The sequence below is a fragment of the Fusarium redolens genome (assembly GCF_020744475.1).
Source record: "Fusarium redolens strain MPI-CAGE-AT-0023 chromosome Unknown BKA55scaffold_10, whole genome shotgun sequence".
Lineage (NCBI taxonomy): Eukaryota > Fungi > Ascomycota > Sordariomycetes > Hypocreales > Nectriaceae > Fusarium > Fusarium redolens.
This window is the reverse complement of record NW_025763673.1, coordinates 1,396,682-1,409,592: the sequence shown is the minus strand read 5'-3', so window position 1 is coordinate 1,409,592 and position 12,911 is coordinate 1,396,682. Positions and strand designations below refer to the sequence as shown.

Below are 12,911 nucleotides of genomic sequence, written 5' to 3'. Positions count from 1 at the left end.
GAACCTAATACCCCTCCGTGCAAGACCAGCCGTCGCCTATATTCTATCTCAGTGAGCCTCTGAAACCACAGGTGCATTTGCCTCTGCCTTGCTCATCCGCTTCGCCGGAGTATTGCTTAAAAACCACATGCTGTTTTGGGCCTTGGAATATGCCGCCTAGCCGGCGGCATCGTCTTTGTATAGTGACGTGTCATTATTTCCAGTGGGACAGTGCCAATGTGTACCCTAAAGTGCGCTCGAATAGGCCATGGTAGTACGCCATCAGAATCTCTAGATTGGCACAATTCTCCGGTCCACACGGTATAGAAACTCAAGCTCCAGCAACTTCATTTCTGTGACCTGTGCCCCTAACTATGGCGCAAAGTCTTGCTCCAGAATGAGTCTGAATCCTTTCGATGAATACTAAGGCTGTTCAGGTACGGTATGAGCAGGCTATCATCGTGGGGGATGGAAGCTGCGCTGTAGCTGACGTATTCCTCACCACTCCACACCTTGGGTTGTTTTTGCAAGATACTTAGGGCTTGTTTTGGCATGTTGTTGGTATTGTAGCATTTCCATAAGGTCGTTCATGGCCTGGCTGATGATCTCAGGAATATGAGAACTGATTATCGCGCCTCTTCCCAAGTTCTTGGTCGAGATGGAATCAATTTCGAGGTGCACAATGGCTGTTATCAGGATCAAATGAGGGAAAAACGACGATGACCAGCGCAAGGAGTAGAGCTCGATCTGGCACCATCTCGCGCAGCTGCCGGATTGTATAAGCATCTCCATCGGGGTTACGGATCCGGCGTGCCTCCAGTTCGAGCTTTTCCTTCTGCAATCTTACAATATCCTCCTGCACCGATTTGGCGATAATTTCATAATCTAAAGAAGACTCTGCATCTTCTAAGATAGCTCTCGTTGGACTGTACTTGATATTTTCGTTTGATGAGATCGTGGTAAGTAGGCCGACGCGGTGGTGCCGTTCGCTTCACAAGAGGATGGACGTCGTCAAGTGATTTGAGTCGTGCCGCGAATCTGAGTCGCCGTGCTTCGAGAAGTTGTTCGACTGGCGGTATCCCACTCTCTCGGTGCAGGACGGTGATGGGTGTTGTCTTCCAGACGGGCAGTATAGCTCTCATGGCTTGGTACAAGGCCTTGTTCATTCTCTGTAAGAGATGCTGATTGCTCGATGGTGTGTCTCTGGTAGGCTGGCTGCATCGCGGCCTGGTGGTGCCTGGGTACCACGCTTCGGAGCCGTGGAGCAGGACTGGCTCGACACAGGCTCTGACGGCACTTCGCACGGCACTCGGAAGAGGGCCGTGTATCGTGTTGGTCAGTCGTCGCAAGTGATAGGCGACGGCTGCGCCTTCGCAGCCTACGTTTCAACATGAATCCGGAACGACAACCTGCTATCAAGCCAGATACCGAGCCAGCGTAGAGCTGGCTCGGGGTATGTCTCGACGTCACTGCGGTGTACTGCTGGTGAGGTCCTGAGTTTAGTGCGGGAGAAGTGCATGACTTCGGTGTTTTTCGGGTCGAACGAGACGCCGTTTGCCATACCCCAGCGCACCATCTCGTCGATGGAGGCGGAAGCCGCAGCAGTCGTTTCATCTACTGTGTCGCCTATGGACAAGATAGCCGTGTCATCTGCATAGCCAAAGCGGCCCTGGGGGTTGCCCAATAGGTAGATTGGTTCAGTGTAGAGTAGAAAGAGGATTGGCGATACCGGTGAGCCTTGAGGCAGGCCGCACTGAAGAGGAGCAAAGGGGGTGAGGGTGTCTTGATACCTCACCCGGGCTAATCGATCCTTCATGAAAGACTCGGCCCATCTGGCTAGATGGTCGGACCAGCCTTGTTCGCGGAGACGCAAGACCAGTCTGTTGCACATGACGGCGTCAAACGCACCTTGGATGTCCATCGTGACCATGGTGGCCACCTTCTTGTGCGCGAACGGCTGCCCACGCCAGGCGGCGTGCAATGAGTCTTTCCAGCCCCTGGCCGAGACAAGAGAGCAGAGAGACTGGTCGCCAAGCCCGAGGCGATGTGAGATCACGTCGCCCGGGTTTGGCGATCATGACCACTCCTGCCTCCTTGAACGTTTTCGGATGGTAGCCTATACAGAGGCATCCTTCGAACAGGCGGCGGACGTGCTTCCCGATGATATGCCAGGCAGCTTTGAGGAGGTCGACCGTGATGTTATCTGACCCAGGAGATGTATTGCCTGTGTTGAGGGTCGCATACTGCGCCTCATCGAGAGAAATCTTGTGCGTAAGCGGAATCGACTTAGGGGGACAGACTGGTGCCCAGGGGTCCGCAATGTCGTCGTCTGAAGTTCGACGCTCTAGTGTAGCTCGTCGAAGTGCGTTCGCCTTGTCCATCTGAGTTTCGTATACGATATCGTCGACCTGTAGGGGTGGCGGCTGGAAAGGCCCTGGGGACTTGAGCCACCGGACAGCTTTGAGAACAGCGCCGCTGCTAGAGAAGCTATCGATAAGATTTCGCCAGTACTGCCTTTTCGCCCGACGGACCACGCGATGGAGGTCTCTTTTAGCGATCTGGATATCCTGATTGAAGCCGAGAGGGTAACTGCTTCTGATAGCCCGGAATGCCGCCGCGGCGCAGGCGCACTCCTCTGTCCACCAGGGGACTGGACGTCCACCTTTCCGTGCGGGCCGGCCAGCTGCCTTTGCCGCTGATGTCAGTAGATTCACAAGTGAAGACGCAAGCTCGTCCAGCTCCGTGGGCGTCGAATCTGCGAGGGGGATGTCTGTGGCTCCAAGCTCTACGATCTCGACAAATCGTTTAAGCTCATCTTCTGTTGTCACTCGAATCATGCCCGGCTGCATCGGAGCTGGCTTGATGTGAGGGAGTGTCAAACTGAGTGTGAAGTGGTCAGAGCTAGTGGCGGGATGATCCTCGACGGTAGCTTCAGCCAATGGCATGTTGGTAAATGCAAGGTCGATTGTGTTGCCATGTGGATTTGTCGGGATATTTAAAGTGTTGAGGAGGTAGAGGTCATTCTCTGACGCCCAGCTTGCAATCTCTTGGCCACGGTTCGTAGCTTGGCCCGTCTGCCAACTACGATGTCTGGCGTTGAAATCACCCACGACAAGGCAGCGTTCCGGGACAGGCCATCGAAGCAGCATGTTCAGGGCGTCCCTCTCGTCATTCTGGCGATAGAAGTTGACGATCGCCATGCCGTTAATTGTGAGCCAAAGAACATCGTGGGTCTGAAAAGGCCGGATCTGGTCAGCCAGGAGTCTTGGGTCTCGTCGGACGTATGTCATGACTCTAGGCCGAGTGTCGTTGCTATTCCACACCTCGACTGGCGTGAATGCATCATAAGCCGGGTGAGTTTTGGTCATGGAGCGAGTCTTTGTGTGAGCCGTCCATAGCTCTTGCAGAAGGACGACATCGTATCTTTCCACATCAGCGAGCGCCAGGGCGCAGTCGTGGGCCGGAGGTATCTTTCCAACGTTAGCCTGGAAGATACAATACAATACAATACAATTTATTACGCCCGGCGGCTTGTTCTGACCGAAAGGGCACTAGTCGCTACCTAATGCTTACATACAACGCCTGCTTTTCGTCCTCGTTTCCCCAAGCCCATGCTGTGCCACACATTGCTCAGTTTGTGTCCGCATTTTCCCAAAGCCCATACTGAACCTTGGTTTCACACCATCAATCTGAAATTCGTGTCCTCAGCCCATACAGCGCCTGCTCCTTGATTGCTCTTTTCCTTTCTGTTCTGCTGTTCTCTGCGCTCTCCCGTGACATTTTTACGCACAGCAAAGACCGAAACCGGTTGTCCATCCGCACACTCTCTTCAATTTCTAGCGCACGAACCAAGCTTACGAGGTGTATATAGTAATCACTGATTTTACTGTGCTCAGTGTATCCTGACGACCAAGCCATAATCGGGCGACCCACGGCAGTGTTACTCCACAGGCCGAAAGCTGCTTTATTTCACTCTTAGTGGACAATGTATTCCTGCGCTTCCCACTTTTTTGTTACAACAGCATTACATGGGGTGGAAACCCAACGTATGGTCAGATTGATTACATTTCCTCCAAGGACCGATGTCTCAGACTCCATTACTGCACTGGCCCCTTCTGACTTCTCATAGCAGCACTACGGCAAGTCTTTCGACAGCTGCCGACTAGGATTATCTTTTGCTAATATCTCTGCCTCAACCGCAACCACATGCTCCAGTATCTAGACTGCCTTCTTCGTCTGCTCATCGGCTTGATATGCTGCTGCGAGCACGTGCTGTGATACCAGCCGGTCTGGGTGATTCTCTGCCAACGTTGTCCTTCTGACTGCAACCACATGCTCTAGCAGTTTCAGAACTTGCAATTGACTACCTTTGGGTGGACAGCCGTTGTATTTTACAAGACAGTGTGCAAGATTGGGAGGTCGAATCGGTGAAAATGGGCGGATACTTCAAAAATGCGCATGTTACGATAGCTGCATCTGCTGTATCCCATGCACAACGCGGAATCCTTCGTGCCAGGCGGGGAATAAGACGATCTGTTGAAGAAGAATATGAGTTGGTCGACGGAACAAAATGCAACATTGTTATCTAGGCGAGAAGTCACAGCTATGAGAAACTGGAAAGTTGAGTGCACGACTTTGGTCCTCTTTCTAAACGTGGGTGGGCTTTTCAGGAGAATGTACTGTCAACAAGAACAGTCCATTATACAGACTCAGAGCTAGCCTGGGAGTGTTGCACTGAGACAATTTCCGAAGATGGATCGACATCTGGGAGAAACCAGCATAGTATATTGGCCTACAATACGCTAAATCTTCAGCCTAATCCAGGTCGACTGTGGCAAGACCTGGTAGAGAACTATACTCGTCGAGATCTGACTTATCATTCTGACAGGTTGCCCGGAATTGCTGGAAGTGCTCAAATAATGCAGAGCCGAACGGGTTTCCAATATATCGCCGGGCTATGGAGAGAAGCAATAATTTTAGATCTTCTCTGGAGCACTTCATGGCAGCACTATAACACGACACCCACGGAGCTGGCAGGCAAGGCGGGCACACCTAGGTATGAAAACCCCCAGTCACCTTGAGAGGCCTTTCCTGGTCATGGGCATCAACGACTGCTGCTATCAGCTTTGCATCGCCTGGAGATGTTACACTTCACGATCAATGTGCCATGATCAAAGATGTCAAGTGCAAGGCTGAGGGCGATAACCTATTTGGAGAAGTCATACATGGCTCGCTCCAGCTTGTGGGCTTTTTGCGGCAAATGCGTTTTAAATGCGGTGATCCACGAGAACCTTATTTTTGAAATAAGTACTATCCGCCCACAAAACCCAGATCACCATTGGAGTCAAACTGTTAGATATTTAAGGTGAATCGTGTGTATATTCCTTGATCCTGTCGCAATCGAAGGGCCTTTGAGACCTTATATCTTCGACTAGTTCGTTCTAGGACTTGAGTCCTAGAAAGTCTTAGATGAAAGTCCTACTGTCTAAGTTTTAGGACTTCAAACTTTAATCCTGAACCTTAATCCTGAAGTTGAGGGTGAACCCTCCAACATTCAATACAAACTGTCCACAAAGGTGATAAGGTGGAAACGGCACGTTTTATACCAGATAAATTTACCGTCTTGTTGCAGCAAAAGTTGCCGAGAAAAGTGGCGTAGTGAGGTAGGTATTGTGATTATATGTTGCCCGACGAGCGAGTTTGGAATGAGTCACGTTCTCTGTCGTCGCATAAACCTCCCAGTCGGCTTCGGGCCCGCCGTTTGAGATATACATAGACATGATGCAGTATATCGGCTGAACGCAAGACATCGCAGCAATGCGGGCTAGTAAGACCGCCTCCGCTGCACTGTCGCCTGCTCGAATAAGATAGCGTATGCTCGCAGTTCCATCCTCGCCTTGTTTGACAGGTGACCTGCCTCGTGGGTGGAGAACGTACTCAGCATGGAGCCAAGGCTACTATGAGAGTTTGCGTGATTGAGATTTTGAGTTGTAATAAAAGAGCTGACCTGCTCAGTGCCGGGCACCATAGAATGGATCCAGGGCCTTTTCTGAGCCGTAGTCTCGCAGGATCGTGCGGTACTTAGGTCATACGCCCGGGAGACATAGAACTTGGTGGGAGACGGAGGGAATCCAGGGGAGCTCACTTGCGAGTTGGGCGGCAATGTTGCCCTTTCGGAGTCTATCATCTGGCAAGGCTCAGAGCAGTAGGCTGCAGCGTCAGATTGCACCTGTTTGTCGCAGGCAAGGCAGAACTGGTAAGTCCAGAGATCGAAAGCCATGGTGTCTGTGTATTTGCGAGGGCAACTGAGGTAACGAGAGCTCGGATTGGTAGACAAGAAGGATTAGGTATATTCGAGGTCCTTTCCCCTATGCTGCAAGGTTGAGATAGGTGTTCAGACGCGCAATCTCCCAGTTTCAAGGTGCTAGAGGGTCGTCAAGAATATAACTTCGTAGCAACCAATAGTAGGGAGGAATGCTACAAAAGCAGAAAGGTATAAAGTAGAGAAGCATCATGTCCTAATCAGGCTTAAGATAGTATAATAGTAGACAACCTCTCTACATAAGAGGATGCATTACATGTAGATCTTCCATCGTTAGCGAGCGACCTTATTTTTGTTTTCGTTCTTTTATTAACCAAATGACGTCACTACCCTCCAACACTGGGGTCACCCGCCAATCCTTCACCTCAATGCACGTCGTGTGATGTCTCATCTATCGTCATGGCCTCGTACATGGCTTCTTTTGGCCGATGGCAGGTAAAGCACGTGGCAGCATTCTGTCTCGGCGTGGAAAAGCCTTGGTGATATATTTGATGCACCTTGAGGAGAGCTTGCCCAAATGGTAGTAGCCAAAGTCGCACTCATCCGGCGGCAAGCCGCACGGCGATTGATAGGTGGGCACCCGGGCGCCCATTTATCCTTGGGCGCCTGGGAGCGCCCACTGACTAATCGCCACAGAATGCCTCCTCCCATTGGTGCGTGCGAGACGCGTTCTGAAGCAGGAATCAGATCACCAATTTGTGATCCAGAGATGGCCCAAACATTTGTGGATGTCCTTCCCCCAGAAGGCATATACAAATCACGTGAAGCACTCCTTGCAGCAGTCAATTCCTGGGCGAAGTCTCGGGGATATGCTTTTACTACTGGCAAATCTACAAAAACCCCGAATGGGCGGGTCAAGGTGGTGTACGCGTGTGATCGAAACAAACAGCCGCCGAGCTCATCTGCCGAACGAGTTCGCCGCACAGCCCCGCGACAGTATCAAAACCAATCAGCAGTATGGCAAGGCAAAAGGGCTTCCGCAAAGATACGACAAAAAGAGCTACGAATGGCGCCTAGACTTTAAGCAGATGTCAAAGCGTTGTGTGACTGCAACAGGGTCTTGAGCGTGGACGAAGGAAGAAATGATGGCATGTCTGGACTGGTCCAGTGTAGAAGATAAACGGGTTGAAGCCCAAATTGCGAGAGAAATGGGTAACAACCCACTAGCCAACAAGAGGAGAGGCATGAAAGAGTTCTGGAAAAGTGCAGAAAAGATAGCAAGGAGCAACAAGCCCTGCATTCTAAGAGTAGCAAGGTTGAACGGTGTATAACAGTGAGGACGTGAATACCTAGGATTTATTTTTTAGATTTATTTATTTATTAATTTTTTTTTTTTTGTTTTCCACATAGCAATTTCTATGGGTACAACATGAAGTACATCATACGTGTATAAAGCTTATTACACACGGGAAGAAATGTTTTTCAGGGCTTGCAGGTCCAAGAGCGTCTCGCACGCACCAATGGGAGGAGGTATTCTGTGGCGATTAGTCAGTGGGCGCGCCCAGGCGCTCCTGTGGATAGAAAACAAGGTGCTCATTTAGTCTTGAGTGCCCATCTGTGCATTTCATACCTGCACGAGACTGCATCTTGCCGCGACGCTAAAAATAGAGAAATTCAAGCTGAGGTACAGGGTGCAATGTACTGTGGGGCCACGTCAATATGCCGCTAACCCAATGTCGCAGGGTAGGCATGATCTTCACGGCCTCAGGGAAACAACTGCATTAGTAATCTAGCTATATGCTTTAAGTAACTTTGCGGAATGGAATACCCCGCACAAGAGATAACAAAAAAACAACAATTAATCAACATATTTGCTGCTGCTCATCATATTCACTTTAACCCTTTAAGCACGCTAAGTGCGACACCCAATTTAGCACACTTGCAGTGATTTTCAGGGGTTTTCCAACAGTCACCTCTATCCCTTTGACTGTCGTAAGCCTCCACCTTCGTACCTGGCCCCGCATAACCCCCGCCGAATCTGAGGTACATGGAGTGACTTTGAGAACCACCAAAATCAACCCCGCCCATTTCATCATATACCTCATTTTATGAGTTCTCATGGATTCCCAACAGCTCATCAGCCAAGCAGTCAACGCATATGATGATAATAGCTTCATCCGTGTCGATGATAGCCGCCGCGAGCAGCCCGCTGATAACACCTGCCGGCCAATACATGACCCTATTCTTGATCGTGGCTACAACTTCGAGGCCATGGTCGTTCCAACCCGGCCCTTTGAGATAACGGCCCTGCCCTCAGAGCCGCTGTTGCTTTTCCCGCAATTCGTGCCTATTTACTTAGTGGAAAGCTGAGTCTGCTACACCAACAGCTGGGCCAGTCACCGGCTTAAGCAGCATGAAGATGGCACCCAAAGACTACATCCGCAATCGCGGCTGCTAGCTTGGAAGCCGACCTCTACTGCGAAAATCTACGTATGGCTTGCGACATAAATGTATATGAGAATACATAAGGAGCCAAACATTGAGGATTATTGGAAGGTTTCAAAACCTAAGGACATTCGCCCAGTTCATCCAGTAGTCAAATGGATGTCTTATAATCGCTTCCAATTACTATCTCGACATCTTCATATCTATGATCCTCTGACTCTCAATAGATGATATGGGCTTCTATGGCCGTACATTCAGTCGGGTTCATACATGGTCTGACCATACACAACATATATCTACCGTCTTCTATATACCGGGCACATCTATTGCTGTAGATGAGTGTATGGTCCGTTTTCTAGGAAGATCACTTGAGACAACAACTATCCCTTCCAAGCCAATCCCCACAGGCTTCAAAGTCTGGACTGTGGCTCAGCGAGGCTATTTTCTTCGGTGGATTTGGCATAGGCCGGGCCGGAAGTTCGGGCCTTTTGGGGTAAGGCCGATCTACCGGCGCCTGCCCTCACAGCTGCAGATGATGCGACAGCGCCGGCGGCTTCGAGAGAGAAACACTATTCATCTGAACCCGACTCAAGCTGTGGTTGTTGCCTTGGTTAATTTACTGCCGAAATCCACGTACCATGTATTTCTCGATAATTTGTTCTCTTCCTGCGATCTATTCCGGAGACTTCGGCAGCGTGGCCATGGAGCCACGGGCACAGCCCGCGAGAACTGTGGCATCTACAAGCCCCTTGTCAAGCTAAAGGCTATAAATAATACAGCTGCTGGCAGCCTCGAGTTTAATGTTGTTAAAGCTATTCCAACAGCCGATAACAAGGTCAACCAGATCGCTTGGAAAGACAATGCGCTTGTGTTATTTCTGACGACTGTGTTTAAGGGCAATGAAAGGCTTGACTGCATCAGGAAGAAACCAACAACAGACCAAATGCAAGCAAGACCAATACAGCGTTTTTTTTGGTGACGACCCTGTTAAACAGGTTTCTATCCCATCTATTGCTGCTATCTATAACAACGAGATGAATGCCGTGGATCGAGGTGACTAAATGAGAGCTTATTGGGGCCTTGATCGTCGTGTGCGCCAAGGCGGCTGGAAAGCCCTGGCTTGGGACTTTCTCCTGGAAATTGCTCTTGTAAATCGCTTCATTTTGCAGCAGCGAGGGCAGCCGCAATGGAAGGCAGAGATGTCGCAAGGCAGTTGGCGGCAAATGCTTGTGAATGATCTTATGGAAGTGTATGCACCAAAGACGCAATCAAGAAAGAGATTTCGGACTGGAAACGAATTTACGCCTACATTACAGCACACTCGCGATCGCAAAGGAAAATCTGAATGCCTTGCCTGTCAAGGCCTCCGGCTAGGTCAGCGTCGGTCTCGAAGATCAAGGGCAGCATTATCTGCGATTAGCGGTAACAGTCGAAGGGCGCCGCAGTCACGATAGGTGTCAAGAATGTAATGTAGCTTTATGTAGACTTGGCAATTGCTGGGACCTTTGGCACAACCAAAGTTAGGCGGAGATAAATGTACCTTTGATTTAATGCATTTTTATTGGCTAGCGCCGTTGCTAGGTACGGAAGTGGAGGTGTCACACTGGATGTGCTTAAAATGGATTGAAGGTCGGGTCATTCATAATGAGCAGCAGTAGTGAGTTGATTGGTTCTATCTTCTGTGTGGGGTATTCCATCCCACAGGTTTTACTTTAAATCACCCAGCTTGATTACTAAGGGCTGTTGTTCCTGAGGCTCGTTGAGACCATGCCCGGCCTGCGACAGGAGGCTTACGACAGTCAAAAGGATGGTTGAGAACACTGAATTACTACGCAGAGCTCGTGAGCGAAAAGGAGTCCCTATATGCTTTCGTAAACACAAAATCATAGAGGTTACTGCCGTACGCTATCCAATGTCATTCTTACCTTTCAATGCTTCATCCATACCGGTACTAGCGCAGATGCTACACCCTCTCATTCTTCCTCGCCTCTCACTTCTTCGGCCGCAGCCAGTCCTCCATGCCCTCTGGCCAATACACCCTGTTATTGGGCCCTCCCATCGCAAAGTCCTCCGCGCCCACTATCCTTTCCGGAATCTCGATGTCGCCATCTGCGTTGCTGCTGGCTCCGTTGGTATTCTTTTTGCCTTTCTTTGCCTTCTTGACTGCTTTTCGTGGTTCGTCCTCTCGTTCATATGGCACAATATCGTTGAAGCTATCCCAGCCCGGGAGCTTAAATGTCCGCATAAGTTCAAAGACCGCCTGCTCCTTATCGTTGGCTTCAATCATGAGGTCCATGTCAGGGTCGCACGGTGGAAGCGTCTTGACCCGGGCGGAATGCTTGCGACGCTCTTGGGGGGCGACGGCACTGGCAGTCTGCTCGCTGTAATGCATCTTTTGTGTGATCTTCTTCCTTGTCCAAGTCTTCTTGATACGGTCGTATAGTCCTATGATATCTTCAGTCCCTTCCCGTACACATGGGTCAAAGATGATGTTGTGATGGTGATAGTCTAATACTAGGGGAATGTTGAGTTCCTCGCAGATGGGAAGCAGGTCATGAACGCTCCACGCCACATCGTCATTCTCCAGTACTAATCTTCGTTTGACGCTGTCGGACAGTTTGGCGTAGTTTTCTCGGAATCGATTCAAGGTCGCCTCCTTACCGCCGTAGACTCCACCCATGTGCAAGACCATCACTGCATCTCTGTCCATCTGTTCAGGAAGCTTAAGCAGGCTAAGCATTTCATCATGGTAGTTGAGGTCGCGGACAGCGGCGGCTACGACCTCCTTCTTAGGGCTTCCAATTTGTGTAAACTGCCCAGGATGCATCGTGAGTCGGTGCCCACGCTCTGCTGCCACTTTGCCAGCTTTGGCCAAGACGTCAGCCGCGAACGGAGCCAGACTATATCCGTATTCTTCGTGGCTCGCAAAAGGAAACATCCCGCTGCTGAGCCTCATAAAGTTGATGCTATACTTGTGGTTCCACTGAATCATCTTGATAATGTCGCGCGCGTTAGCCAATCCCAGCTCTTGTGCATACTTTTGGCCTCGCTCGAGGATAGACGCCAGTGGACATGTTCTTGATGAGAAGACGGGGGGATTTGCATTGCGCAAGTACGTGTTCAAGCAGGCCTAATAAGAGTTTAGTCATATAACAGCTCCCCAATTAACGTTGAGAGGTTGAGGGGCAACATTTTGTTTGAAGGGAATGCACTCACATAACCCAGCCGCCCCGACCACGGCAGGGGGAGCCTGTCACTGTTGACGGGGGGAGGTCTGTTTGCGCCTTGATCGGAGCCCTCGTCGCCCTCACCATTGAAGATATCAGTCATGGCAAGCTCGTCTTCGGGCCCGCCTAACGGAGCTCTTTTGAGGCGGTCCGCCTTCTTCATGCGAGTTGTAGGGAGGATATCTTTCTCTGGAGAGTGAATTTTGGAACGGATATCTGATTCGACGGTGCTTCCTTCCTCGACATGAAGATCTGAGGTTTCAACTGCTAGACGCTCTTTCCTAGCGGCGTTCTGCAGCTTATGTTCCATCTCACTTAGCTTATGCATGGCTTCCTCAACACTCTCTTCAATGTCCCCGATAACCTTTGTCTTCCGGTTGCTCATTTGGTCGTTAGGAGAGTTCGTATTGACGGTGTTGTCAATACCCATCTTGTCCGGGGATCGCTCGCTGGTCGCAGTGGAAAGAGTAACGGCATCCTTCAGTCTTCGACTGCTTCGTTTAGGGGCGCCAGGCCGTTCCGGCGCAGGCAGCGGCAGATGCGGCCCGACCCTTTTTCGTTTCGATGCCATGGTCAAGATCCCTTTTCTGTGTTGATGCTTTGGTAAGGAGGCAAAGATGGTAGTAATAGCAGAGGCGAGGGGTTGGAATTGCACAAGGCGACGCAAGACTCTGGCCGTGGGCGAGCTGTGATGGCAATATAATAACGAGAAAGTAGATTGTCAAGATTATGGCCGGGCGCTGAAGTCATTGGGGTTTGAGATTGGTAATATGATTAGACGTGTAAGATGCATGTTTCTCTGTACCTCCAATAGCCTCAAACCTCAAGGTGCTAGTCGGATGAACTGGTCCGAAGAACCAATGATGTACGTCGCGTCATGTATAGCTTTGGGCGACAATGGTATTTTGGTAGGGTAAATAGGGCTGTTAGGGGGGCGAAATGGCGACATGGAGGAAGCCTAGTGGTGTATTTCAGAGGTGGGCCAAATTCTGGGGGGG

General features: G+C 50.4%; 3 protein-coding genes across 3 annotated transcripts; all 3 read right to left on the bottom strand.

Moving 5' to 3' along the window:
• Positions 1-3,902: 3,902 nt before the first annotated feature.
• Positions 3,903-4,335, bottom strand: BKA55DRAFT_703148 (uncharacterized protein). Its single transcript, XM_046200619.1, has one exon. The coding sequence runs from the start codon at positions 4,311-4,313 to the stop codon at positions 4,158-4,160; it is 156 nt and encodes a 51-aa protein (XP_046048171.1). The 5' UTR covers positions 4,314-4,335; the 3' UTR covers positions 3,903-4,157.
• A 1,259-nt stretch (positions 4,336-5,594) lies between these two features.
• BKA55DRAFT_540838 (uncharacterized protein) lies at positions 5,595-6,259 on the bottom strand (the record flags this gene model as incomplete). Its single annotated transcript, XM_046190304.1, has 2 exons — positions 5,595-5,933; positions 5,987-6,259. The coding sequence occupies 2 exons, from the start codon at positions 6,257-6,259 to the stop codon at positions 5,595-5,597; spliced, it is 612 nt and encodes a 203-aa protein (XP_046048170.1).
• Positions 6,260-8,906: 2,647 nt separating this feature from the next.
• Positions 8,907-12,911, bottom strand: BKA55DRAFT_664734 (UV-endonuclease UvdE-domain-containing protein; the record flags this gene model as incomplete). Its single annotated transcript, XM_046197718.1, has 4 exons — positions 11,903-12,911; positions 10,887-11,816; positions 10,681-10,754; positions 8,907-8,961 (listed from the first exon to the last, which is right to left on the bottom strand). The coding sequence occupies exons 1-4, from the start codon at positions 12,482-12,484 to the stop codon at positions 8,907-8,909; spliced, it is 1,641 nt and encodes a 546-aa protein (XP_046048169.1). The 5' UTR covers positions 12,485-12,911.